The 27,509-nt window shown below is 38.1% G+C and overlaps 1 protein-coding gene across 1 annotated transcript in view; it reads right to left on the bottom strand.

The window, feature by feature from the left end:
- The window catches only part of COL4A5 (collagen type IV alpha 5 chain), a 247,659-nt gene extending 234,624 nt beyond the window's left edge, over positions 1–13,035 (bottom strand). The window contains exon 1 of the mRNA XM_052662831.1: positions 12,955–13,035. Within this exon, the coding sequence (XP_052518791.1) occupies positions 12,955–13,035 (81 nt within the window). The remainder of the gene's footprint in view (positions 1–12,954) is intronic.
- Positions 13,036–27,509: the final 14,474 nt, after the last annotated feature.

Below are 27,509 nucleotides of genomic sequence, written 5' to 3'. Positions count from 1 at the left end.
GGAAGAAATAACAAATGCTGAGCATGACATCTATGATGAAGGTAATTAAACAATATCTAAATTAATGGAGAAATATACCATATTCACAGATTGGAAAACTCAATACTTTTAGTATTTCACTTGTTCCTAAACTGATCCTTAGAATTACCGCTATCCTTACCAAACTCTCAAATGGCTTTTTAGTAAAACTTGACAAGATGAATCTACAAATTATATGGCATAATTATTCAAGACAATAATCAAGACAATCTTAAAGAACAAAAAATTTGAAGGATTTATACTACAAAATTAAAATTATTATATTGGCCACCTGATGTGAAGAGGCGACTCACTGGAAAAGACCCTGATGCTGGGAAAGATTGAAGGCAGGAAAAGGGGACGACAGAGGATGAGATGGTTGGATAGCAACATTAACTCAATGGAAATGAGTTTGAGCAAATTCTAGGAGATGGTGAAGGATAGAGAAGCCAAGTGTGCTGCAGTCCACGGGGTCACAAAGAGCTGGACGTGACTGAACAAAAAATAATGTCAAGGTAATGAAGAGAGCATAATACTGGAATAAGGATAGACAAGCAGATCAACAGACCAGACTAATAAATTCTGACCTATACCTATACATTCAATTGATTTTCAGTAAAGCCATCAAACCAAACCAATGAAAAAAGGAATTACTTTTCAATATAAGGTACTGAAACAACTGGTAATCTATGTAGGAAAAAACTGTCCTAAAGACAAAATCTGAAATTATAAATATTCTGGAAAATAACATGATAAATACCTTTGCATTCTTGGAGTTTAAGTTTTAATAAATGACATAAAAGTCACTGAAAGGAAAGGGGCAAGAAGGAGCTTGGAGTAATGTAAATTTCTGTATCTTGACCTGGATAGTAGTTACCAAATTTTGCACAATTAAAAAAATAATTAGCTGTTCACCTAAGATCAGTGCATGTCACATTATGTAAATTACACTTCAACAAAATAACTGTTAAAAAGCAAAAATTAATATGTTCATAGAAGCTTTATCTGTAATAGCCACAAACTGTAAACAACCCAAATACCCATCAATATGTGAAAAAAACAAAGTGTGGTATATCTATACAATGGAATACTACTCAACCAGAAAATAATGAACTATGGATACACACTACAATGTGGATAATTGTGAAATGATGAGAAAAAAAGATACAAAACAAAGAAAGTGTAATTACCATATAACTCCATTTATATAACTCTAGAAAATAAAATTAGTGTACAGAAAGCAGATCAGTGGTTACCTGTTGATGCAGGAAGGGAGAGGAACTATTCAAGAGGATGAAAATCTTTTGGAGTGACTTATATGTTCATTATATTTAATGTACTGATAGTTTCACAAGTGTGTACATAATTGTACACTTTAAATATGTGCAATTTATTTTATGCCAATTATACCTTAGAGTTACTTAAAATTATAGAGACAAGGACTGGAGCTCAAAAAATTTCCTTCTAACAACCAGAACAATAGAATTTGAGTTGAATAAGACTTTGTGGGTATTGCCAACAAAATAGTATCTGCCCTCTATTCAAGTACTTTTAGTAATGGGGCATTCCTGTTACTAAATACCTTAACGGTTAGAAAATAATTGATATAAAGAGTTCCTATAAACTGATGTCATTGATTCCAGTGCTTCCCTCTTGGCAAATATATCTACCCTTCCCTGAAATTCAAACTTCATTCAACAACTAGCTACTGAGAATCAACTACATACAAGGAAACAGTCTATACACTGTGGTGAATGCAAAGATAGGTAAGACAATAACTCTGGTTTTATGAGTTTTCCAGTTTGATACCTAAAAATAACTAACTATAGTTCATTGCCTTTCTTCATCAGTGTCTCTTCTGCTGTGGTTGGTAATAGTAAGAATGTTTCTGACTTGTCAATTAGACTGAACTTGGTAGGAAAGATACAACTGGTACATTTCCTATTTGATATTTTAACTCCATCTACTAGGATGAATAAAATGACAAAATCATATCACCAATCCATAAGCCAATGTGGTATACTGGAGATAATATACTAGAATATGCCTCTGCAACTGACAAGCAGCATCTTCCATCAACCACTTGACTTTCCTATAAAATGATAGAGTTGGTCTCTGGAGAGTAGTGGTTTTCAAACTTTTCAAGACCCTTTTTAAAAAAAATAATTTATTATTTAGCTGCACTGGGTCTTAGTTGTGGCAAGGGGGATCTTTAGTTGCAGGTTTGTTAACTGCAGCATGAGAACTCTTAGTTGCGGCATGTGGGATCTAGTTTCCCGACCAGGTGTCAAACCTGGGCCTCCTGCATTGAGAACTTGGTGTCTTAGCCACTGGACCACCAGGGAAGTCCCTTTAAGACCTTTATACTCTCTTAAAAATCACTGAAAGACCCCAGAGTTTTTATGTGCATTAATCTATCAATATGTACCATATAAAATAAAACAGTAATAATTAAAATATTCATTCATTTAAAAGCAATAATGAACTTATTACAAGTTAACATGTATTATGCATTTTCATGAAAACTATCAATAGTTATATTTTCCAAAATAAAGAAAGTGAGAAGAGGAATTATTTTATTTTTTTGTAAATCTCCTTAATGTCTGCCTTGATAGAAGACAACTGGATCTTTATATCTGCTTCTGCACTCACTCTTCTGCAATATGTTATTTTGGTTGGAACAGTTGGATCTTCATATCTGTTTCTGCATTCGCTCTGTTGCAATATGTTGTTTTGGTTGAAATATATGAAGAAAATCTGGCTTCATGCAGTTATATATTTGGAAAATTAAGTATTTTAATACCCTCTTAAGATAACTGGATATTCTTTGATGTTATGCCAAAGTTCTACAAGTGGTAGACTCTTTTTAGATAAGTTGCAACATAGAATCTGATATTTATTTACTTTTGTACTTGATTATATTAAAACTGATTGACCTATCTTGTCTTTCAATCTTTTAGCCATGCGTGATTTTGTAACATCATGCACTATTCATTTGGAAGATATTAGTTCACTGGGATTTGCAGAACTTCCAACTGTTAACAGATTTTATTACCTAATATCAAAAAATATACATTAATATAATTACCAATCTCATTAGAAAAGACTAAGTTTTGGGAAGCTGTCAAGCCCATATTCAAGATTCAAGCTTTCTAAAATTCTAATACTTAACTTGAAAAGCTCAAATTTTTTCACTGGCAACAAATATGGCCAGTTGCTTTCCTTCAAATGACAGACTCATTTTACTCATTTTCAAGAAAATTCCTGCCAAATCCTCAAGCCTGAATAACCATAGTTTGTCTCACTTGTTCTTTTTTGGCAAGGCTGCGATGGGTCTTCATTGCTGTGAGTAGGCGTTCTCCAGTTGCGGCGAGTGGTGGCTACTCTTTGCTGCAGTGTGTAGTTTTCTCATTGCAGTGGCTTCTCTTGTTGTGGAGAGTGGGCTCTAGGCACATGGGTTTCAGTAGTTTCAGCACACAGGCTCAGTAGTTGAGGCTTCTGGGCTCTAGACCATGGGCTTAGTAATCGTGGTGCACGAGCTTAGTTGCTCTGCAGCATGTGAGATCCTCCTGTACCAGGGATCAAAACCATGTCCCCTGCACTGGCAGGAGGATTCTTAACTACTGGACCACCAGGAAAGTCTTCAGTTGTTCCTTCAAGTAAAAATCTGTTCCATGCAAAAATCAGCTAATTCAGGCCATAATTCACACAATTGCACAAGGACTATTTTTAGAAACAATGATATTATTTCAGTATACAGAAGTGTTTTCTGTATAATCCCCATTTTGTCATACAGAAATTTTAAAATATCTATACTTAATGGCCAAGATTTAATAAAAAATCAATCCTACATTGAGGACACTGTTAAATAAAATTTGCTTTTTATCCTCCAAGACTATGAAGAATACAACTACTGGGACAATTTGTTATATACTACACTGTCTTACCCATCATCAGAGCAAATATCAACACAGTGAAAAAGGCAAAACAGTCTTCAAATTACTGTTCAAATAGTCCTCATGTTCCTCCTGATAGGATCTTAGGAATCTCAAGTGTCCACAGACCATACTTTGAGAACCACTGATCAGAAGGATCCCTAACATCCCTTCAATACTAAATTATCTATAGTTATGTAAATAGCCAACATCTTTCATTTGCACAACTCTATAAAATGTTACTTTTCCTATTAAGAAATATATCTTACATTTAACATATACATCAAATTGTTACATATCTTTTAGTGAACTGATCCTGATGACCGACAAACTCATGAGGTTATAAAGCAGGAACTGTTTTCTCCTTCCTAAAAAAATACTGATTTTATTCAAATTTTCCCAGTCTCTGGCTTTTCAAGGCAGCAACGTGATCTGGTGTAGGGTGGGGGTGGGGGGAAAGGTGGGGGTTGTAAGCCACTTGTCTAACTACCTTTATGGTTCCATTCCACTTGCCAATGTACTGGTGTAACCATATACACGAAACACAGTTCAAACCAATCAGATGTAAGGGTGAGGGTGTGGGACTCCTGAGAAAATTTTCATTGCTGATTAAAAGGAACACAAAAGAACAGTTCATACTCTTCTTCTATTGGGCATTGTGGCATCTGCATGTGATCCCTGGAACTGCAGCAGCAATCTTGCAAGTATGAGGGGCACCAATCTGAGACAGTAAACTGACAGGCAGCGTATGGCAGAGCAGAAAGTGGAAAGAGCCAGGGTCACTACTTGACTGAATTAATGAACCTTAGAGGTACTCTACCTCCAAACTTCTTGTTACGTGAGCTAAAAAAGTTTTCTCTGTTGTTAAGGCAGTTGAATCAGTTTTCTACTACTTGCAACAGAAAACAACCTATCTGATACAAACAGGTACAATTATGCCTGTCACATACACAAATGTTTCACTACATCAATTAGACTATGGACAGAGAAGGACTCTCCTTCTTTAGCAAAGTCCTGGAGAGGTCAAAACACAGAATACACAAAACGATTTTTCACTTGTGTCCCACTCTTTTTATTTATTGGAGGATAACTGCCTTACAAAATTGTATAAGGTCATCATACATAAGTTGATGTATGGTCTCTGCCATACATCAACGCCAATCAGTAATAATTATACATATATCCTTTCTCTCTTAAGCCTCCCCCTATTCCACCCCTTGAGGTCATCACAGAGAGCTAGGCTGGGCTCCTTAATATCGTTGCCCCCACCCCAGGCAAAGTTTCAGTATCTCCTTCAGTATTCCATTAATGTCACATATACTATATGAAATTTTGGAAGCAAATCAGCCAGTTCTCTTAATGTATATAAAGAGCGTTATTTGACTGAATTATAAGATGATACAAATGCCAACAGAATTTCTTCCAGTTCTATTTTAGTATTCATTGTCATAAAACCAATTCCATTAACCTGACTAGCACTTACTTAAAGGTGCTTAAGTCTTTGTACAAGTTAAAAAGTAAAGCGAATGATGTAGTACACTTTTTTTTTTAAGTTAAAAGCTACATTTACCAAAAACCTGTTTCTTTTATAACTTTTGCCTTTGGTTGTCTTTGGTTGGCAAATAGTAAGGGATTTAAGGTTCCCATTTCAGCAGGGTAGCAGGTACTATCTCAGGCTACACTTTTGGTACAAGGCCAGCAGAAGCTTCTAAAGGGCAGTTGGACCTGGACAATTATGAATGTAAATAAACTCAAGCATTGATGCATAAAATGAGAATCTGGTTTGTTAAAATGAAAGAAACTAATGTATCAGGGATCACACTAAAGATGCCACTCTAAAACACCTCAAGAATTGGTGTTATTAAAAACAGTCTTTGTAATGAGGATTTAGTTAAGTGGTTGGGTGGTTCATTTATAATGTTAATTAGAGAGAATTTATTTTCAAAAATCACTTCTGTTCCATGGTTGCTATTGTCAGAAGGGGATGAGATGATGGAATGATCACATTTTAAAAAGAAAATCATTAGAGGATAGAACCAAATGTGCCAACCAACTGGCAACCAATTGAGCATCAATTCTATAGTCACTATACTAGATAGAAAAAAATTATTAAGACTGTCTCATAGGTTCTCTTTTACACTACTGATAGGAATATAATTGGTAAAACCATTCTGGAAAGTAATTTGGCAAAAGTAGATCCCTATCATTCAGAAGCTTAAAGTTCAGCTATTAAATGCCACCTGGAAAAGCCATAATGCTTAACAGTTTGTGATTTCGTGGAGGAATACATTTGAATTGCACAAGCCACAAGGCTATGATAAAGGCTGTAAAGTCACTTCGCTTGTGAAGAAACACAAGGAAAAGGCAAAGTAGGGGTATTGCAAAATGGATAGGGGGCCTCACACTCCATATGTACTTCCAAGTTTGTTGAGAAAAAAAGAGGATATGGGGGCTGGAATAATATCACCCTAAAGTAGGAAAAACAGATTAGCAATTAATGGGGGTAAAATTCTGGAGTATCACTAAGGGAGGATGAAAGCAAATGACAATGTTAGGAGGCAAAGACACAGGTATTTAAGTGTAAAAGCTCATAGGCAGCTATGGGGTAGGGGGTGGGGAGAGAGGGTGATTCTCTCATTTCAGATCCATTCCAAAACTCTCCTGGAGGAGGGGAATGTCAGTGAGTTTGGAGTGTGTATACCCTTGCTATAGCTAGGAAGAGGTCAGTGGGGGAGGTATTCGTGGAGAACAGGTTCCACCTTCAGTACATGGGAGAAATGTAGCAAGGTGTATGGTTTACAAAATTAAAATTTAGGCCCTTGAGGATGAATGGCCCAGGCAATCATATTAAAGAGTTATTAAAGGATGAACTGGTGGGTGAGCCTATCTGTAGAATCAATTCAAGTGACTAGTCATGGAAAAGGTAGTGGGAATTATTCAACATTTCAACATGACTTATTTTTCTACTGTGAATGAAACAGGGATTGAATAAAATTTCATGAGCATGTGCTAGAGCTAAACTGCTCAATCACTTACTGTGTGACCTCTGGTAGTTTTTTAACCACCCTGTGAGCCTCAGATTCCTCCTACGTATAATGGGAATAATATTATCTACTTCACAGGGTACAACATAGTAACCACTAAAAAAAGTTAGCTATCATATTATCTGTTGCTATCACCTTTCTAAATGTCAGAGTCTACTGAAAGTACCAAAGACTTTAAAGATATGGATGACATCTAACATAGTAATTCCCCATGAAGAAGGCAGTAGTAACAAAATAATACAAAATATGGAATAGGAATTGTTTATGGCAGTATTTCTTGCAATGGCTAAAAAACCTTGAAATTTAAAAATACAGTCTATAAAAGTGAACAGGTAAATTAATTGTGGTGTGTATAAATTAAATTGTATGAAATCATTTAAAAAATTTTAAACTAAGAATTTTAATAACATGGGAAACTGCTGGATAAGTAAATAAAACATTAACAGAAAATTGTATACAGAGTAATCCCAACTTTTTAAAAATCTTAACCAATTTGCTCTTTAAAGAAAATATTAGATACATTAAAAAGGAAAATCATTCAAAACAATAATACAGATTATTTCTGTGCTGTTGGTAGAACTGTGGATTTTTATTTTCTTCTTTATAATTTTCTTTTTTTCAAATTTCCAACATTAAGCATGTATTATTTTTTGTTATCAGACAAAATCAACATGTAAAGCAGTTGAATGAATGAACAAGTATACAGTTCTTGCTTCAAAAAGTCTATCATCTAACAGAAGAGACAAAATCCCATGAAACAAAATGTTTGTAAGACCAAATACATTTAGATACTAGTCAAGAGGCTAAATATGACAAATATTCAAAGAAGGGTAAAATCAGAAACTGACATAATAGTAAGGGAAAATTTCACAAAACTATTTATATATGCTCACTAGCATGGAAGCTCCATGAAGGAGCTTAGTGTATCTTATTTAATCTATAGTGTCTAGCACAAATTGATTTTGTGGATAGTACATATCCATGAGAGTAGAAACAGAAAAACATGAATATAATTCTTAAGTACTTATGAGTTGCTGAATAAATATCTGCTGAATGAATGTAAGGGTTATGCTGAAATTGAGGAAAGATTTGGGTCCATAAGACTCTAATCAAGATGGAGAACCAACGGGATTTCCCTGATGAGCCAGTGGTTAAGACTCTTGAACTCCCAATGCAGGAGGCCTGGGTTCAATCCCTGGCTGGAGAACTAAGTTCCACATGCTGCAACTAAAGAATCAGTGTGGCCAAATAAATAAATAAATATTTTTTAAAAAGAAATGGCAAGTCAATAAATAGTTTGTAATGATGATAATGGAATCTAATTGAAATATTACTGAGCATTTACTATATGTCAAGTACTATTTTAAATGCTTTACATAACTTCTCTCATTTTATCCTCAAAACAATGTGTGACATTCGTGTACCACTGGCTCCCTTTTGCTAATAAAGACATTAAAGCTCAGAAGTTACTCTTTGTCAAAAGGTCACGCATCCTCCAATCAGATTCTAGATCTGACTACAGACGGCAATCTCTTAAGAGATTGACTGAGGAGAGGTACCAGAAAGCAATAAGATAATGTAGCATCAAAGAGGTATGTTTATTCTGTGGTCTTGGACTGGAATGAGAGGTATCAGTGCAAATTAATGGTTCTGTAAGAAATACAGAAGTGGGTATGTGACTATGTATACATACATATATTCCCTAGTTCTGCCTGCTGAGAAGGCCTAGAAGCAATGAGCATGCCAAGTACCCAGATTTCCATCTCTAAATACCATTAATCAACAGAGCTTCCAAGAATCAGAGCTTCTTGGAAAAAATAGCTCATTCCAGGGTTGGGGCAGTGAAAGTAGAAAATGAGTTGGGAATACCTTGTGGTACCAGAATGTAAAAGAATGCTCAAAAAATGATAGAGACACATTGAAAGGACACCGGAGCCAACTGGAAGGGGCTTCTACTGGCCAAATCTAGGGTAATTTCAAAAAAAAATAGTAAAAATAGCATAATTCATTAAAGTTCATAGACTAAAACAAGCATCCATAAATCTATACTACTATGAACAAATTCAGTTCAGTCGCTCAGTCATGTCCGACTCTTTGCAACCCCATGAATCGCAGCACACCAGGCCTAATTACTGAATAAATAAATAGATAAAAACAAATATCAAAGAACATAAAGTTCTTTGCTACATTAGAATTCAATAAATAAATACAGAAACTTTTGAAAACTTAAGATTACCATTTGGCAAATATCACAGCAGTAATTACTCAGGTTAGAATCCTTAACAGATGCTAAAACAGTGGATGAAACTATGATGAAAGGCAAGACATGAATCCACCACGGGTTGATGTATGGCAAAACCAATACAATATTGTAATTAGCCTCCAATTAAAATAAATAAATTTATAAAAAAAAAAAAGAAAGGCAAGACATGCACACTGTCTCACAATATTGCCCCATACAGTCTCAAAGTCTGGTTGCTTTGTAATTACAAAGGGAAAAACTAGTGAACTTACAGTGCATAAACCTGGCAGACACAACCTTGACTAAGTTATCAATGTTAACTCAAGATAGAGTCTCATGTGTTGCATAAACAAACTTCAAAAAGCCAAGTAAAAACATAGGGAAAAAGTTATATACTTTTACACACAGGATAGATACAATATATAAATACATGCACAAGACTTAAGCAAACTGCTACCACAGACCTACTCTGTTTTATCACAACAGACATACATGCTACTGAAATTTTCAGTATATTTAAAATTATTATGAAAACTAATTGAAAGTATAAGGCAAATTTTTCTTCAAAATAATCTCCTACCACAAATTATACTTGGCTTGTAAATCTAACTTTTTATATATGCAATTATATAAAATCATAGAATCTGCAACAAGCAGTTGCTTCTAGAGTACTTTTAAATTATCTCTCTATAAATACACATACATATAGAGATCAAATTCTGATCTTTTTATTCTAGGCCCAGAGCTGTTTTCATTATACCATGATGCTTCTCCTAATATCAGCAGGAAGAGATGTAATCCCCATTATATTTGCCATTTCACCTCCTGTGTCTCCCTTTATTAAAAAGAAAGAAAGAAAGAAAGAAAGTAGTAGAGATCCCAATACTCTGAACAGCAAATACAGCTCTACAGACCACATACAAAGAGGCGGTATAGGACAGTCACTAAGAGTAAAGAATTTGGAGTCAAACTGCCAGGATTCAAATTTACAGCTTAACAACTTGCTAACTACGTGATTTGGGCACATTACTTAACCTCTATGATCTGCAGTTCCCTGACTAGTAAAGTGGGAACAGTATATGCTTCATTGGTCTGTTGTGAAGATTAAACATGGTAATGTATATTTCCATATTAGCACAGTGCCTGGCACATATGAGACATGCAAAAATGTTAAGTTTTGATAACAATGTCAACAAATTCTTCCTATGGAGCAGTACACTTTAGAGGAAAAATTGTTCCATGGCCACAAACCACACTGCTACCCTTAACAAGCTGTTGCTCCTAGTCGCAAGGGAGATAGTAAATTTAAATCTACTGCATACACACACGAAGTTACTAACAATTGCATAGTAGTAGTAGAAGTTTAAACAAGGCATAAATCTAAGTTATATCCTATTAATGGAGAGTCACATAAATACTTTAACATAAAAATACATTGTTTCCATCACTAGAATTGACCTTTCCAACTAAATTTGCCTTCTTCCCTTATTGCTAACCTTTTGGAATGAGTTATTTTATTCCATCTGATAAACTCTCTACCTAAAAAAAAATTTTCCACATATTTGTGATATCCTAACTTGGCATGACTTCAGAGAGAATGAAATCAGTTAACTATGAAACATTAAAGCAATTTAAGTAAAAACGCTCTTCCTGGTGTAAAAGTTCCAATACTAGACTATTTGAGTCAACAAGTGGTCCCACTACCAACCAGTTTACTCTACAGGTCACCAATATCCCCAGCACTAGTATGGAGAGCAGATACCATTCATATCTTTGAGATGATTAAAACATTCATCTAACTAGTATTTTAATGCGTGAAGCAGAAAAAACAAGCTTGGTTTTATTACAGGCACAATATACTAATGATAAGGAAATGGAGTATAAAATGTTCTTTAAAAATTATATAGGAGAAAAATAAATAAAAATCATATAGGACGAAAGAGAAAAAACTTGGTATCTACTGTAATTTCTTTATGAACACTCAGTTATTAAATAGTCCAAGAAAACAAGCTTGCTCCCAAATTTTATCAATCATAAAAAGAAATTTCATTTTTAACATAACATGATTTAATATAAACTGAGGTATAGTATAGCTGTACATACCTGTATGATTGGTATCTGGTGCACATTTATTAATAGTAACATCAAAAGAAAAAATGAGAAATATTTAATCAAACATCCACAAAATCTTTGCCCTCAGGCCAAATGCTGCTAGCACCAAGATGATGTTTTTGAAAGTAACTACTTTCAACAACACAATTGTAGTTTTATGCAAGGTTCTGTAGCCCTCCAGCGTGGCTAAACCTTAGCCCATTAAGAAGCTCTGCATCATAATAGCAATTTTAAATCATCTGTCTACTTTGATGGAGGAAAAATTCTGGCAAGCGGAATTAAAAATAGTTGATATACATGGTCTGTTTTTTTTTTTTTTTAGGAGAGTTTCCATTATGTTGTGTTAAGGTAATATGAAGGTTAGTTTTCACACCTTTAGTACACACATTCTGGAGGATGGAAGAAAGGCAACGTAACCTGAGGCATTCTGAGCATGAAGAACAGCTAGAGGTAACTTACAAGTGGACCCATAGAAGCTATAACACAGCAGTGGCATATAAAGAATTGACAATCACTCAACCATGTGAAGGCCTAAGCCATGATCTCATATTAAAGTGTTTTTAAAACCACCCATTATGTTCACTCAAACATAACTTTTCAATAATTTGTCACACACTTAATTCTTATTTAGAGGTTAAGTGAAATTAAGGAGGATGAGTTTAGGCTAGAGAACATTTTCTATGACAAAGTCATTCATTCCTGTAGATTTGCCTTTCACCCCCAGAAGGATACTGGGTGGGACTACCTAGACACACTTATAGGAGATATATTAAGATTTTAATTTTACATTCCTAAAACTGAATGGGACTTTTTGCTCTGTCATTTCACTTCTCTGCTTCGCTCTCCTTTAAACCAGAACACTCATTCTCCTTTGAAAAAGATAATCCTTTTCCTTTAAATAGGTAATGGGCAAACTCTCGATTTGTTTCAGGTGCCTTAGTAAGCAAAAAAAAAGTAAAGAACGAAAACCTAGAACTTATAAAAAGGAAAAAAAAAAGAGAGAGAGAGAGAGAGAGATGAAGAAGACCTGAAGCCTGAAACCATTCCTGGTATGTTACCTGATCATTTGGAACAAGATGTCAAATAGACTACAGAGGCTTTACTGACTAGAGGTGAGGTTAGGTTCCTGTTGCTTAAGGAAAAGGCAAACGGAAAGAACTTCAGGGGCACGCTTAACACTTTGGTGGAAGCTGGATTTTAGAAAAATCAAAATAGTAAACTATCGACAAAGTTGAAAGAGTGTGTGGATTGGGCACAACTAGTGAAAAGCTTACCCGGCAGGTAGGGAAAAGTTTTAAATATCCACCAGAGCCTAGTGATCTATTAACATGCGTCCTCCTCCCCAGGTCCTGCTCTTGCCCCCAGAGCAACTAGCCGCAGGAAAGCAAGCACTTAAACCTCTCCCTCGGACTTGAGAAGGCTTGAGTTAACTAGCGCTGTAAATAATGTTTCTTCCTAAACTGAAGGCACATCTGACTCCCTAGCCAAGGCCCAGGAGAAAGCAAGGTAAAAGGGACGAAAAGTGATTTCAGCGTGAGAGCGAGATGATGGGGTGGCGGGGCGGGGTGGGGGGGGGGGGGGCAGTGTAGAAGGAAGGACTTACCGCAGCCTCTGCGGGCTGCCCCCAAAGACTCAGGGCCAGTAAGGACAAGCCGGCAGCCAGGCTGACTCCACGCAGTTTCATTCTTCTCCGGCTCCCGCAGCTCCTTCAGCACCCGCACGAAATCCCTGGCTGGCTCTGACCAATTGACATAATCTTGAGGGTTTATAGGGAGAGAGCTAGAGCCGGAGAGGGACAGCGAGGGTGTCCCAATTGTGCCGGTCGTCTTGGGTGAGGAGAAAAGCTTTTTAAGAGTGGGGGGGGGGGAATGAAGCACCAGCAACTAGTCTTCCCTCCCCCCTCCCCTCCCCAAAGCCGGTCTCTCGGGAGCACTTGTCTCTTCTGTCCAGACTTGCAAACTTTTTCCTCGCGCAAGTCCCACAGATCTACTTTCCTCCCTCTCTTCCCCCGCACCGCCCCCTCCCCACCAGCTCTGGGGAATTTCAGGATCACTCCGCCACAGCTTTACGCTGCACCAGCAACCTGCGAGGGAGTGACGCTCAGTTATTTGGCGGAGGGAAACTTCCAGACCAGTTGACTGCGCACCCCGAGTCCCACCGGGAAACTTTTCTGTTCGGTCAGTGGCACCTCAAGTTGATACTCCTTTTCCCTGCCCAGTTCCACTCTCAGTGATGTGAGCCCCAAAGTCAACCTCAAATAGACCTGAGCTGGGACTATTTTTTGTAGCGGAGGGATCTCAGAGAAACGCTCCTTTTTATTGTTAATGATTAGAAACAAATTTTGGACGCTGTTCTGGGGGCTGCCGTGTTTGTTTGCTTTCCACCTGCTCGCAGAACGGAGTTTCTATATACAACAGAAAATGTACAAATATGAGAAATATATAAATATATTTATATAATTAAATATATGCTTACAACTGAAGAATTAAAATGAACATAAGTATGTGTGAAGACTATGCATGTTATATACATATAAGATTTGGGGGCGCTCAGTAGATATTAGTAATTATGTGGTTGGATGTTTAATAAAGTTATATCTTTTTATTTAGCTACATTGAATGCCATAATTAATATTTACATCTTATATTGACTAACATAAAAGTTATTGACTCATTGCAGTTGTTTTTCAGAGAGATGTAAGGCAGGGAATTAAATAACTTTCGTGCAATTTTCCTTAACACTAACATGAATGGTTAATTGGAAATATTTGTATGGTGTTAATGGAAGTTGAATTGGTCTCCCAAATAAAATAGACTTGAACGTTACTTTGGTAATTCTGATATATAGATTTTTAAAAGCACCAACAGGCCCAGAAAGTACTTTATGTGAACTCCTTGGAGGAATTCTTCAGAACAGTTGTTATTTTAGACCCTAGAAGCGGGCCCACTTATCCTTAGGTTCCACTCAAGTAAGGGTAGGTTTACAACTCCAGAAACCACCACTACCACCACCACCCCAAGAGCTTAGTGTACAGTCAATTAGAGTAACTGGTAGGCATTTGAGCAAGCGGGCAAGGACACTTTGGGGCCCATTTGTCTCTGTGGGAATTGTATGTCTTAATCTGTGTATGTGTAACAGTTTTTAGTGGTTTAAGGAAGTGTCTTAGTGTATAGGTCTGTGGGCCTGTGGAGATGCGTGGGAATGTTATGGGTGGAGGTGCCTGAGAGTGGGAAAGACAACCGGCTGCCCAAGGTAGGGGGATGATTGACAGCAGACAGCCCCGCCCCCTTCCCCTCCATTCCTTCCTCTCCTAGTGCATGGAACTATCCCTTGAGTGCGGCAAGTTGTAGCGGGCACCGCTGATCGTGTTTCCCTTTGGGGCACCTTTTATCTAGAAGCCGAGTTCAGTTTCTTCCGAAGTGAGCCCCTCTGCCCCTCTACTCCATCCTCTTGAATAAGGAAACAGCCGCCAAGCATCAGCCGAGCCCCGATGAGCCGGGGCCGCGGAACCGCTTAGCAGTCTCCCGGGACCCAGCTCTGGAGGAGCCGCAAGCATGCACCCTGGGTGAGCTGTTGCTATCCCGAGCTCCCCTCCTCTTTCTTACTTTGGGCTACTTTGCCGGACCTGCACTATACTTGTACTTCTGTCACTGCAGAAAAAGTGGCGGTAATCAGCCAAAAGGGGTCGGGGGTCTATGGACAGACACAGGATCCCGGAGAAAACCCATGTTATTCACCCTCCCTCCCGTTTCAGGTTGTGGCTGCTTCTGGTTACTTTGTGCCTGACCGAGGAACTGGCAGGAGCGGTGAGTCTTTTCTGTCGACCCCCTTCCCTCCTTCTCCTTTGACCCCCTCCGCATCCCTCAACACAAATACAACTCTCATGTTTGTGTTAGGGGTCTACACTGTGAAACGGAGTTCACATCACTCTCACTTCTTTGGGGAGTTAGTGGGGTTCTTAGAAAGGAATAGCACAGTGTCAGGCGAATGCCTTCGGGACTCAGGCATCGTTCGGTCCCAAAACTTCGTAAGGGGTTGGGAAAATAAAAGTAGAAGACACAGAAGGCATACATTTCTGAGCGTCTTCCTGGACGACTTGATATGACTGACATCTGATGCCTTTCTCTATATCGATCTACAAGGCAGAAGAAATGTGTTTTTCCCTGGTCTACAGGAACATGAATTGGCACACACGTTTGAAAGTGGGAGGAGTACACAAAAAATGGGACTTGGAAGTACCGCGAATGCTATAGAAGTTAAACTTAAGTTTTGTTTTTTTTTTTTTTTTTTGGAGTCCTTTGACAGTACCAGGTGACAACATCTGGGCTCTTTAAGCAGCTAAACTGCACTGATACTACTAGATGATGTTCAGTTTCTGCCCTGTGTTTCCTTTTACTGGTTTTCTCTCTCATCGGAAAGTTAAAAGTTAAAGCGGTTTTAAAAGAAAAAAAAAAAACTCTAAAACTTAACATTTCATGGGCTGTTTAGATATTATCCATCAAATCGGCCAGGGACTGCAGGCAAAGGAATTTCTGTAGGCATTTGGTTAAGAAAAGTTTAATGGATCCCAGAAAGGAATAATTCCAATAAAATTACTTGGTTAAGTTACCAAAGGTGGAGAGACCTTAACAATCAGAGATGCTACAGTTTTCCAGACTCACTAGCAACTTACGCCCACAGAAATAAACTGTTGAGTTCAAATATGAAGTTGTTCAACTATTGAGTACTATTTCACTGCTCTATTTTTTAAAATTCTTAATAATAGCCAGTCACACATATACTCTAAATATATATGTGTGTATATGACAGATAAATATATATTCCAAATCTTTATATTCTGAGTTTTGACAAGTTTAACTGACTCTATTTTTAATACTTTAAAAATTTAAAAGTACTATTTAGAAAGCCATACTTCAGTCAACCCAATAAAATCCCCTAATACTTTTATGGGAAAAAATGAATTACTTGTCGTGGTATATGTCTTTAAGAAAATTTCGGAATAAAGTGAAATGATTTCTCTTATGAAAAGAGTATGATGACAGCAATCTTGACTTTTAACATTTTGTGACCCTTTAACTCAGAACATCAGCTTTTATTGTAAGTGAATTCTACACTTTGTAAGCAGAAGTATTGATCTAGGTTTCCGCACTCTTCTTTTTCTGATTCCTCCAGTATACAAGTTTAGTTATGTGTTACCTTGGGGCTCAATACTACATTTACTGAAAATGCCAGGTTTTGATTAGTTAACAATTTGTCTGGGAATCTTGCCACTTATAAAAATGTCATGTGTGGGCAGGATACCCTCCAGCAAAACCTTTATTTCAGACTGGCTGATGGTATTCAGTGTACTTTTGGGAAAAGCATTAACAAATCATTCTATATAGTTGGAGACTATCCAAATATGGCATCCCATCACTTGAAATCTTTAAAAGTCACTAGAGGATGTTGCCTTCATTTCTCAGAAATATTAAAGCATATCTCCAAACTCAAGCACTACTTTGGGGTGTGGATTTTAGACTCTGACCAATTGTTTTATAATGTCACCTGCTCTGTCAGTGTGACTGACCCTGGAAAGACTAAAATAAACCTTGAGATACACTGACAATAGTTTATAGTTTGCTTTAAGTTCATAACTGCTTCACTGACCTATTGTTTACTTCTGCATAATATCATTGACATTGTAAAGCTTTGTTTTTAATTTTTGGAAAAATAGCAAAAAGAAAGAAGAGAGTTAACAGGGTGAGTTCTCAGAAGGTGACTTTTCTGAGGGGAAGTTCTTTATTTTTTTAATTTATTTATTTTAATTGGAGGCTAATTACAATATTATAGTGGTTTTACCATACATTGACATGGATCAGCCATGGGTGTACATGTGTTCCCCATCCTGAACTTTGTTTATACTCTTTGTACTGGATTCTCATCCATATCGGCTGGATGAGAATAGTCAATTTTACTCTCAATTTCAGTTCATCCTCTGGGTTTGTAATGTTTTTCACCTTTCAGATGGTTTTAAATATTTGAATTCTCTATACCTTTCTGACTTATATTAATGAAAAAGAACATAAATAAATTGATAAGAACTATTTTGTGCTTCAGTATGAGAAAGTCTCTTCACTGTGAGAGTTACATTGTCTGTAATGGAGTATTGGTGAGCATTGGCGATAGGGCCATTTAGATGCTTTTGAGTTCTTTCTTTGTCAGACTTTATTAAGCAGTGTTTTCAAAGGGATGGAATGCAAAATGTTCAAACCTAGGATTAAACAATGAATTTTCATTAAATTTCTTTTAAAACAATGCTGATCTGTATTTATGTGAAATATTTTCACAATTTATCTGAGTGAGATACAGCGTAGAAATTCAAAATATCCATAATCAGTTTTGGTTATTAAGTTCCTAAGGCACAACACACAAAGATTTATTTTAAAATTGTCTCTAACTCTGTAGGAGTTTACTTTCTCAGGCAATGGTAGTCATTATGTTCCTTAAAGGATAGGATTGTTATTGTTTAGTCTTAAGTCATGTCCGACTCTTTTGTGACCTCATGGGTTGTAGCCTGCCAGGTTCCTCTGTCCATGAGATTTTCCAGGCAAGAATACTGGACTGGGTTGCCATTTTCTTCTCCAGGGGATCTTCCTGACTCAGGGATCAAACCCACATCTCCTGCATTGGCAGGCTGATTCTTTATCACTGAACCATCATGGAAGCCCTCTGGGATAGGATACTTGATAAATTATTATCTGCATCTTGTTAGAGAAGAAATGAAAAAACTCCATGTCTCATCATAGGCTGATATGTTTAAGGTTAAAATATATCCCAAATTAGTCAGGATCCTTATGTTTTCTTCCTACTTTGCCCCAAGCTGTTTACACAAAATGCTCCAATATGACCAAGTGTATGTAAAAGTCAAAGCCCAGTGGGAGAATTACTTGAGTGGCGAAGGGGTAAAGGGGAGAAAACACCTCTGTCTATTATCAGCTCTGCCTAGAGCACAGGTAAAGCACCTTTAGCCATGTTCAAATCACGGTCTGATTGACATACAAACTTCTTAAAGTTGTAGTAACTTGCTCAAGTTGGTTCCTTCCAATTTGATTTTCAGCCATAATCACAGTCATCAAAGTATGAATGGAGTGTTAAGGTTTTTCAGATGAAGAAAATCCCTTCCTAACTAGGGATCAAGAGGAATATTTGCCGTATTTGGGGCTGTCTCTCAGATTTCTTTTGCTTTTTCTTTTATAAAACAGATTTACTGAGATATACTTTAAATACTATAAATTCACTCATTTATGTATATTATTCAATGAATTTTAGTAAATTTGCCTAGTTTTACAACCATAACTATATCCAGTTTTAGAACATTTTCATCACCCCCAATAAGATCCTTCATATCCATTGAATTAATCCCTGCTCCTACCTGCAAGCCCAGGTAAGCATGGATCTCTTTTCTGTCTCTATAGATTTGTCTTTTCTGGACATTTCATATAAATAGTACCATATAATATATAATCTTTTGTGTTTGGCATTTTTCACTTAGCATTAATATTTTTAAAATTCATTAATGTTGTAGCATGTATCAGTAGTTTACTCTTATTTTTAGTATTGTTATTGGTATTTGGTATTGGTATTCCACTATGAGGGGGCTTCCTAGGTGGTATCAATGGTAAAGAACATGCCTGCCAATGCAGGAGACATAAGAGATGAAAGTTTGACTCCTGGGTCAGGAAGATCCCCTGGAGGAGGACATGGCAACCTACTCCAGTATTCTTGCTTGGAGAATCCCATGGACAGAAGAGCCTGGTGGGCTATAGTCCCTGGGGTTGCAGAGAGTCAAACACAACTGAAGCAATCATCAAAGGACTACATAAATAGGTAACAATAGATGATCATGTAGTTACATTATGGACAGGTCAAAAGAAACATTTCCAATAGGAGTGAAGGGGAAAATAGATATTTAATGTGGAACTAAAGAGCCTGGGCTTCCCTGATGGCTCAGTGGTAAAAAAAATCCACCTGCCAATTCAGGAGACCCAGGTTTGATTCCTGGGCCGAAAAGATCCCCTGGAGAGGGAGATGGCCACCCACTGTAGTCTTCTTGCCTCGGAAATCCCATGGACAGAGGAGCCTGGCAGGCTACAGTCCGTGAGATTGCAAAGAGTTGAACACAACTTAGCGACTGAACAACAACAACTAAAGAAACAGATATATCACTATCTATCTCAAATTTGTTTCATTATATATTTTGTATTTTAGTATGATTGGTTTCTGTTGTAATCCCATGTATTTTACTGACTATGTTTAAGAGTATTATTCTGAGAGGGAGTCAGTAGATAGGCGTCACTTGACTGCCAGAGTAATTCATGGTATTGAAAAAGAAACTCTTTAGTTACGTATTGGTTTTTACAATAAACAATTTGTGGCTGACCCTGGGTCAGGAAGATTCCGTGGAGTAAGACATTAAAACCCACTCCAGTATTTTTGCCAGGAAAATTCCACGAACAGAGGAGCCTGGCAGGCTACAGTTCATGGGATTGCAAAGACTGCATGACTGAGCGTGAGCATGGAGGCATCTCCAGATGTGAGGGCATTTGTATTGACTACAAGTGCCAACAGCCTTTTAGACTCTAGGCATATTATGGTATTTCTAGTAAACATGCCCCTGTATTTTATAAGATCATAGTCAAGCAGGAGCAAAGTGTGCCCTTCATTCATTAATATAATATTGAAACAAATAGATTGACCTCAGTTATCAATACATATTGAGTTTTGCTTGCTTCCATTTATGCATAATTCTGTGATTTCACCACCATGCTTGGAGTATAGACTTGTCCTATCCTGTGTAAATGACAAGACATACACATATAGAAGAAGATATTAGGAAAACACCATGCTGTATTAAACTATGAAGTCCTTTTAAGCTGACCAAATATCCCAGTGGGGCATATCATAGGGCTCTAACTTGTTTTAAAGTCTAGCTAAATATAAATACAGACCAATAAGCATGTCCAAAGGACTACAGTGATGGGGAAATCAACAAAGAACAGTTATGTACTTTTTTACCATCTGTAATTTATCCCTCTCCTAGGAATTTTTTTTCTTCTACAAACAATATTGAATTAACCTCCAGTTAAAATAAATAAATGTATAATTAAAAAAAATAAATAAAAAGCAAAGCAAAAGTTATATCTTATTTAGCTTATTGGGGGGGGCAAATACTAATATTAAAGTAATAAACTGAAACTACTTTCAGTTTTTCATGACTTTACAATAATAAAAGCACAAAGAAAAGTTTAAAAAAAGAAATCTCTTCCATTATAAAAACAAATAAAAATTTTAAATACATGGCTTCATTTCCCTCTGTAACTCTAACTCCCTCAATCACATTACTGCCAAATTCCTGGTCACTGTCTACTCTTCTTCAACAGCCATTTACCCTTAAGCCTATTACAGTCTGGAATGAGGCCATTCTACCAAAATTCTCCTCTTTTGAGTTACTAATAGATACCTAACTGCCTAGCCCAAAAATTTCATTGTAGTCCCCATTCTATCTGACTTGTTTAATGTAGTGCTTGGCATTTTCTAATCATTTTCAAACAACCTTTCCCCTTTTGTCTTCTGAGTCATGATGCTTCATTGTTTCTCATTACACTTGTCTGTTTTTTTTTGGTGGGAGGAAGTGGACACTGTGCCGTGGCTTGCAGGACCAGGGATTGAACTCTCGCCATTGGCAGTGAAAGCACAGAGTCCTAACCACTGGACTACCAGGAAATTCACTCTGATATTTTTATTGTATTCATTCAATATTTATTTATTGAGCAGCCACTGTATTCTCACTAGTATACCATGCTCTGGTGACACAGTGGTTAACAAGTCAGGCATGATCTTTGCCATCACAAAACTCATAGTCTTCATCACTCCCTGCTCATAAAATGCTGGTTTTACTCAGTACTGTTATCCTTTCTTTCTTCTTGCTCCAACAGTTCTAACTATGCCTCCTATACATCGATGACTATCAAATTTGAATTTTCAGGCCAGGTGTTTCTTTGTAGCTCCAAACTTTTATTTCCAGTTACCTATTAAGTCCTTGTGGGCTTCCCTGGTCACTCAATGGTAAAGAATTCACCTGCCAATTCAGGAGATGCAGGAGACACAGGCTTGATCCCTGGGTCAGGAGGATGCCCTGGAGAAGGAAATGGCAACCCACTCCAGTATTCTTCCCTGGAGAATCCCATGGGCAGAGGAGCCTGGAAGCTTGCAGTCCACAGGATTGCAAAACAGTCAGACATGACTGAGTGACTGAACAATGACAGCTAAGCCCTTGTACCTATATCTCATTTAGTGGATACAGACAAAGCACTTAAAATGGTGCCTAGAGCTTAGTCTAAGCACTCAACCAATGCCAGCTCTAATTGTGTTGTATTACCCCAAAACACAGTATATCCAAAAATGAAATTATTTTCTAGTCCTTATCACGGCACTCCAACCTGCTATCTTTTTTGTATTTGTTCAGTGTCATCATAATCCACCCAGTTTCAAGTGAGAAACTATAGAATATAGAATCAGGCACCGACCCTCATTATCTCCATCTCTGTCAAGTTCCGTTAGTTTTACCAAAAACCTGCATCATCTAGTGTCCTAGTCATATCCTAGTGGCCTCAAATCTCATCATCGTATATAAATAACCTCGTAACTAGTTTTTCTACCTCCTGACTCCATTCTAATCTCTACCCTGCACCAGAGTTATTTTGTTAACAACAAACCCAGTTATGTTATTTCCAGATTTAAGTTTTGCTTCTGTTTTCTTCCAGGATTAATATACATACTCCTTGACTTGACACATTAATGGCCTTCATTTTCTGGCCCAAACTACCTTTCCAGCTTCATGTCTAAGTGTTTTTTTCCTGCCACCTCTCCTTCTCAAACTCATAGTATACATTACACTTCATTGAGACTGAACTTGTCTCCATTGTCAAGCCACTTGCTTTCACATTTTATTTCACATTTGTTCTTTCACATTTTATTATTGTCTCCACATGAAATAGCTTTTTCCACCATTTACACATTCTCTTCCTAGTAAACTCCTGCTCAACCTTTAAAACCAAGAAAAAATGTCATTTTCTCTGTAAAACAGTTCCAGACCTCTTCAGAAAGAATTTATTCTTCCTTGCCCTGTGCTTCCAAAGTTCTTTAGGCCCCTTTGGTGGCATCTACCATGTGACTGTGAAATTTCTATGCTTATATGTCATGTTCCCCTCTTCAAATTATAATGTCCAGGATACTGCCAAGCATATAGGAAGTAAATGACAGATGCCTTTCAAGTGAGTAAACAGATCTACTCCTAATGGCCTGTAACAACTACCTTGTCCTTATCTATCTTAAACAATTATGAATGTTGACTCTAATAACAATGCTCTGATGGAAAAATAAGAACTTTGTTCAGTGGGATAATGTTCAAGAGAAAGAACTCTGGAATCAGACTTATGTTTGAATGCTGCCCCTGCCCTCTGTGATTTAGGGCAACTCATTTTACCTCTCTGAGACTCAATTTTCTCATCAGTACAAAAGGGATAATAATACCTTCTGCCTTAGAAGGTTGAGTGATTAAAAGAGAGAGTTTATGTGCAAGTTATACCATTCACAAGATGCTAAATCCTCACTCTTTCCCCCTACAAGTATTCTCTATTTCTTTCAATGCTGAGGAAAAATTTTTCAGTGTTTCCCAGTTTTGACAACTGATTCATGACAAGATGAGAAAAAGGGAAATGTCAGAGAAGAGTCTCACTTTCTAAATTTTCTGTCTAAAGATGGTAATATTTCTCACTTGTCCCCTCTCAGCTCTTTTTCCCCTCTTCTGTGTGTGTACTAAGTTGCTTCAGTCGTGTCTGACTCTGCAACCCCATGGACTGTAGCCAAAGAGGGTCCTCTGTCCATGGGATTCTCCAGGCAAGAATACTGGGGTGGGCTGCCATACCCTCCTCCAGGGGATCTTCCCCACCCAGGGTTTGAACCTGCATCTCTTCAATATCTCCTGCATTGGCAGGCGGGTGCTTTACCACTGGTGCCAATGGGAAGTGGCTTTTCCCTCTTCTACAACTTTAATAATGACATGTCATTACTAGCACTTTCTCAGTATTAATTTATTAGCAACTCAGGACTACCTTGAGAAATATTGGGTTAGCCAAAAAGTTCATTCAGGTTTTTCTATACCATCATACATAAAAACCCAAACAAACTTTTTGGCCAACCCAATATATAAGGTGAATGCTCAGCTCAGAGGGATTAACTGATTTATCTAAGATCACAAATCCAGCAAATGGCAGATTTGGGGTTGAAACCCACTCTACTGGACTGTCTCTCTAATTCAGGCATTTTCTCATCTCTTATCTAGACTCCAAAGTAGACCTGACTGTCCTTCTGGTTTCAGTCTTCCCCTGCCTCCCACCCCCTTTCTCCTGATCTCCACCCTCTCTGCAAGCAAGGGGCCTGTTCTAAAACACAGATCCGGTCATGCCACCCCAAGCTCCCCACACCCATCAGCATCTGGCCCTGCCTACTCATCTGTCTCCGGTTATTGTCCTCATGCTGATGTTTAGACCATGTTACGCTTTTGATGTTGGCTCAACATGCCATGCATAGTCACCCCTACTCTTCCTTCTGACTGAAACACCCTTCTTTTCTCATCCCTTCCTTCCTCCTGTCTCTGAAGATGGACTTAGCATTCTCCCCTTAAGGCCCACTTTAGTGAGTATTTTCCAGAAGTCCCCCCTTCTTTCTAGCCTTCTGTCTCCCACTCTGTTTTTCCCTCTTTCCTTCCTTCAACAAATATGTATTTAGTGTCTTCTATGTGTTAAACACTGTGGCCGTCCTGGTGTTTGAAGGACCATGGCAAGCACCAAGCCAGTGTGGCTGGGACACAGAGGGGAAAGCACAGGGAAAGAGTCAGAACACCGTGTGAGATGAGGCTGGAGGAACAAGAAAGGACCAGACATGTCCTGCACTCTTGCTGTCTCATGGCTCCTTGGAGCATTTAGCTGCTTGCACTGAAGGTGTGGACTACTTCCCTGGTGGCTCAGTCGTAAAGGATCTGCTTGCCAGTGTAGGAGGCACAGGTTCGATCCCTGGGTCGGGAAGATCCCCTGGAGAAGGAAATGGCAACCCAGTCCAGTATTCTTGCCTGGGACATCTCATGAACAGAGAGAAGAGCCTGGCGGGCTAAAGTCCATGGGGTCTCAAAAGAGTCAGGCATGACTTAGCGACTAAACAACAAATATGCACACAACTTGGCTGTTGTGAAAAACGCTGCTGTTAACATAAGAGAGCATATGTCTCTTCAAAATAATTATTTTATTTCCTTTGGACACAACTGAGCATGAGCACAGGATACACAAGGTGTATTTCTCTGGATGGAGTGTAGTAGACGTTATAAGTTACTGCTGGTCACCTATTCTGTGTCTTTGTTCCTCCTTATGCCCAGAGGGCTCACTCCTGTGGCACATATCTGTCCCTTCCAGATTTATAAAACTTAGGCGACTACTGTATAGTTCAGGGAACTCTACTCAGTGCCCTGTGGTGATCTAAATGGGAAGAAAATCCAAAAAAAGACGGGATATGTGAATACGTTACAGGTTTCCCAGGTGGCGCAGTGGTAAAGGACCTTCCTGCCACTGCCAGAGACATGGCTTTGATCCCTGGGTCAGGAAGATCCCCTGGAGGAGGAAATGGGAACCCACACTGGTATTCTTGCTGAAAATTCCATGAACACAGGAGCATAGTAGGCTACAGTCCATGGAGTCCCAAAGAGTCAGACATGACTGAACTACATTACAACAACAATGTGTATATGTTAGTTGATTCACTTTACTGTACCGCAGAAACTAACACAACACTGTAAAGCAACCCTTTCCCTTCTCCAGGGGATCTTCCCAACCCAGGGATTGAACCCAGGTCTCCTGCATTGCAGGCAAATTCTTTACCAGCTGAGACACAAGGGAAGCCCTGTAAAGCAACTAGCTTACAATAAAAATTAATTTAAAAAGTAAATAAAATTTAGGGAGGCCATGAAGTATGTGTCTTTCCTCCAGCTTTTTGGGGATTCCATGTTTTATGTCTGGAGGTCTATTACCTGATAGTGTGGTTTGAAAAATACAGAGCTCCATGTGCACGTGTGCTACGTCATTTGTGTTGTATCCGACTCTGTGCAATCCTATGAGCAATAGCCAGCCAGGTTCCTCTGTCCATGGGGATTCTCCAGGCTAGAATACTGGAGTGGGTTGCCACGCCCTCCTCCAGGGGATCTTGCCGACCCAGGAATTGAACCTGCATCTCTTATGTGTCCTGCATTGGCAGGCAGGTTCTTTACCACTAGCGCCACCTGGGAAACCTCCATATTTGGAGCCAAATGTTCCTCTGTTCTGATAAAGATGCCATCATTAACTATGGCCTGAGGACAAATCACTAACTGTATTATTAGCTGTAAAATGGTTACTGTTGTTGTTATTCTGTTCCCATCACTCACTGTGACTGTCTCTGTACTAAAAAAGAGTGGTGAGCCCATTTGGGGATGTTTTAGAGAAAATTGCTTAATTATGTGTTGAGTTTGTATTTCAAGCTTCCTAGAGGGAGAAAAAGCATTAGAATTGTTATTTTTGTTCCAGTTCTCCAAAGCCATTTCTATCTCTGCTGCCCTACCTTTGTGACATCCTGTAGAGATCAGGGTATCCACTAAATATTGTGTCTGAAGAGACCTCTTCAGATATCTTTGAAGTCCCTCTTCCCCTTAGTCTAACAACAATAGGGCTAGTTCACCATTATCTTTCAATCTGGTTGCTCTTACTGAGGGGAGTTGGTACTCTTCAGTGGAAATTTCCCTGGCCCTAAAATTCTAACTCAGAGAGACCAGGCTTTCCCATAAATGTCTGGGATTTCTGGCCAACAGGCTGAGTCAGTCCTTTGGGAGACAGATTTTCTCTAGGGGACAGAAGCAAAGTTAAGCAGTATTTCTCCTTTGCTCTGTAAAGCTTTGTGACTGTTTTCCCTCACCCAAAGGGAAGAGGGGTTGGCAGAGAAAATCTAAAATGCCTAGAATCTAAATTCTTTTTGTGATTGTAGCAAATCCCTTGAGAATGGGGATCAACTTGAGATTTATAAGATTTATGTGTCCTTGCCTTGGTGATAAGATTAAATTGCATACTTACCAGCATCTATATACCTAGAGCATGCTCATAGATAAAAATGTTGGTGTAGATGCTGATAATGATGACAAAGATTAGAGCTCTTTTCAAAATTTACAGCTGTAGACCCTTTTCTCCCCAAACAAAATCTTTTATGACTCCTCCAACATAAAGTGAGGTGAAGTGAAGTCGCTCAGTTGTGTCTGACCCTCAGCGACCCCATGGACTGCAGGCTACCAGGCTTCTCCATCCATGGGATTTTCCAGGCAAGAGTACTGGAGTGGGGTGCCATTGCCTTCTCCCCTCCAACATAAAAGCCAGACCAAAGTGAGTGTTTTGCTAATAAGTCAAAGTTTTTAATATTTATTTATTTGTAAAGTAAGTAAGAAGGAAGAGAATGAAAAAATATATAAAATCTGAAATTGAAGACTATGGAAGTCTTAATTTCCAGTTTATTCCTGCCTGGATAAAAGTCTAATGTACTGAAATAAGTAGTGGTTTTTTGCTTAATTGTTTGGATTGTCAACTCAGGATGCTCTTCAGTGAAAAGGACAAGGCAGTAAAATCTGTATTTCTAAGTATACATATACTACCCTCTCCTCTCACTTTCATTCTCTCTTTCTTACCTAAATACACATTGTTAACTTGGCAGCACACATTGGCACAATTAGTGGTGGTTTCTGATGTGTGAATGTTTGGTGTGGAACCCATTTGAATGGGACATGCTGTGTTTTATTACAGTCTTAAAATAGTTTAACATATATTTTTAAGTGAAATTAAAATCAGATGTGGAACTGTTGAAATACTACCACTATTTAAAAACACTGGATTATAGGATAATCCAGCATTAAACATCATGGATCAGAATGAAGTGTTCTAGAAGGTGGAAGAAGGAAGAGGTCAATAAGGACTGTAGTTTGAGAAACTTTCACAGAAGCAAAATTTGTGCTAGACTTTGAAGGACTCAATATACATTATAAATGTAGAGATTTAT

Source organism: Budorcas taxicolor, chromosome X, assembly GCF_023091745.1.
Source record: "Budorcas taxicolor isolate Tak-1 chromosome X, Takin1.1, whole genome shotgun sequence".
Lineage (NCBI taxonomy): Eukaryota > Metazoa > Chordata > Mammalia > Artiodactyla > Bovidae > Budorcas > Budorcas taxicolor.
This window is presented reverse-complemented; position numbering and strand designations above follow the sequence as displayed.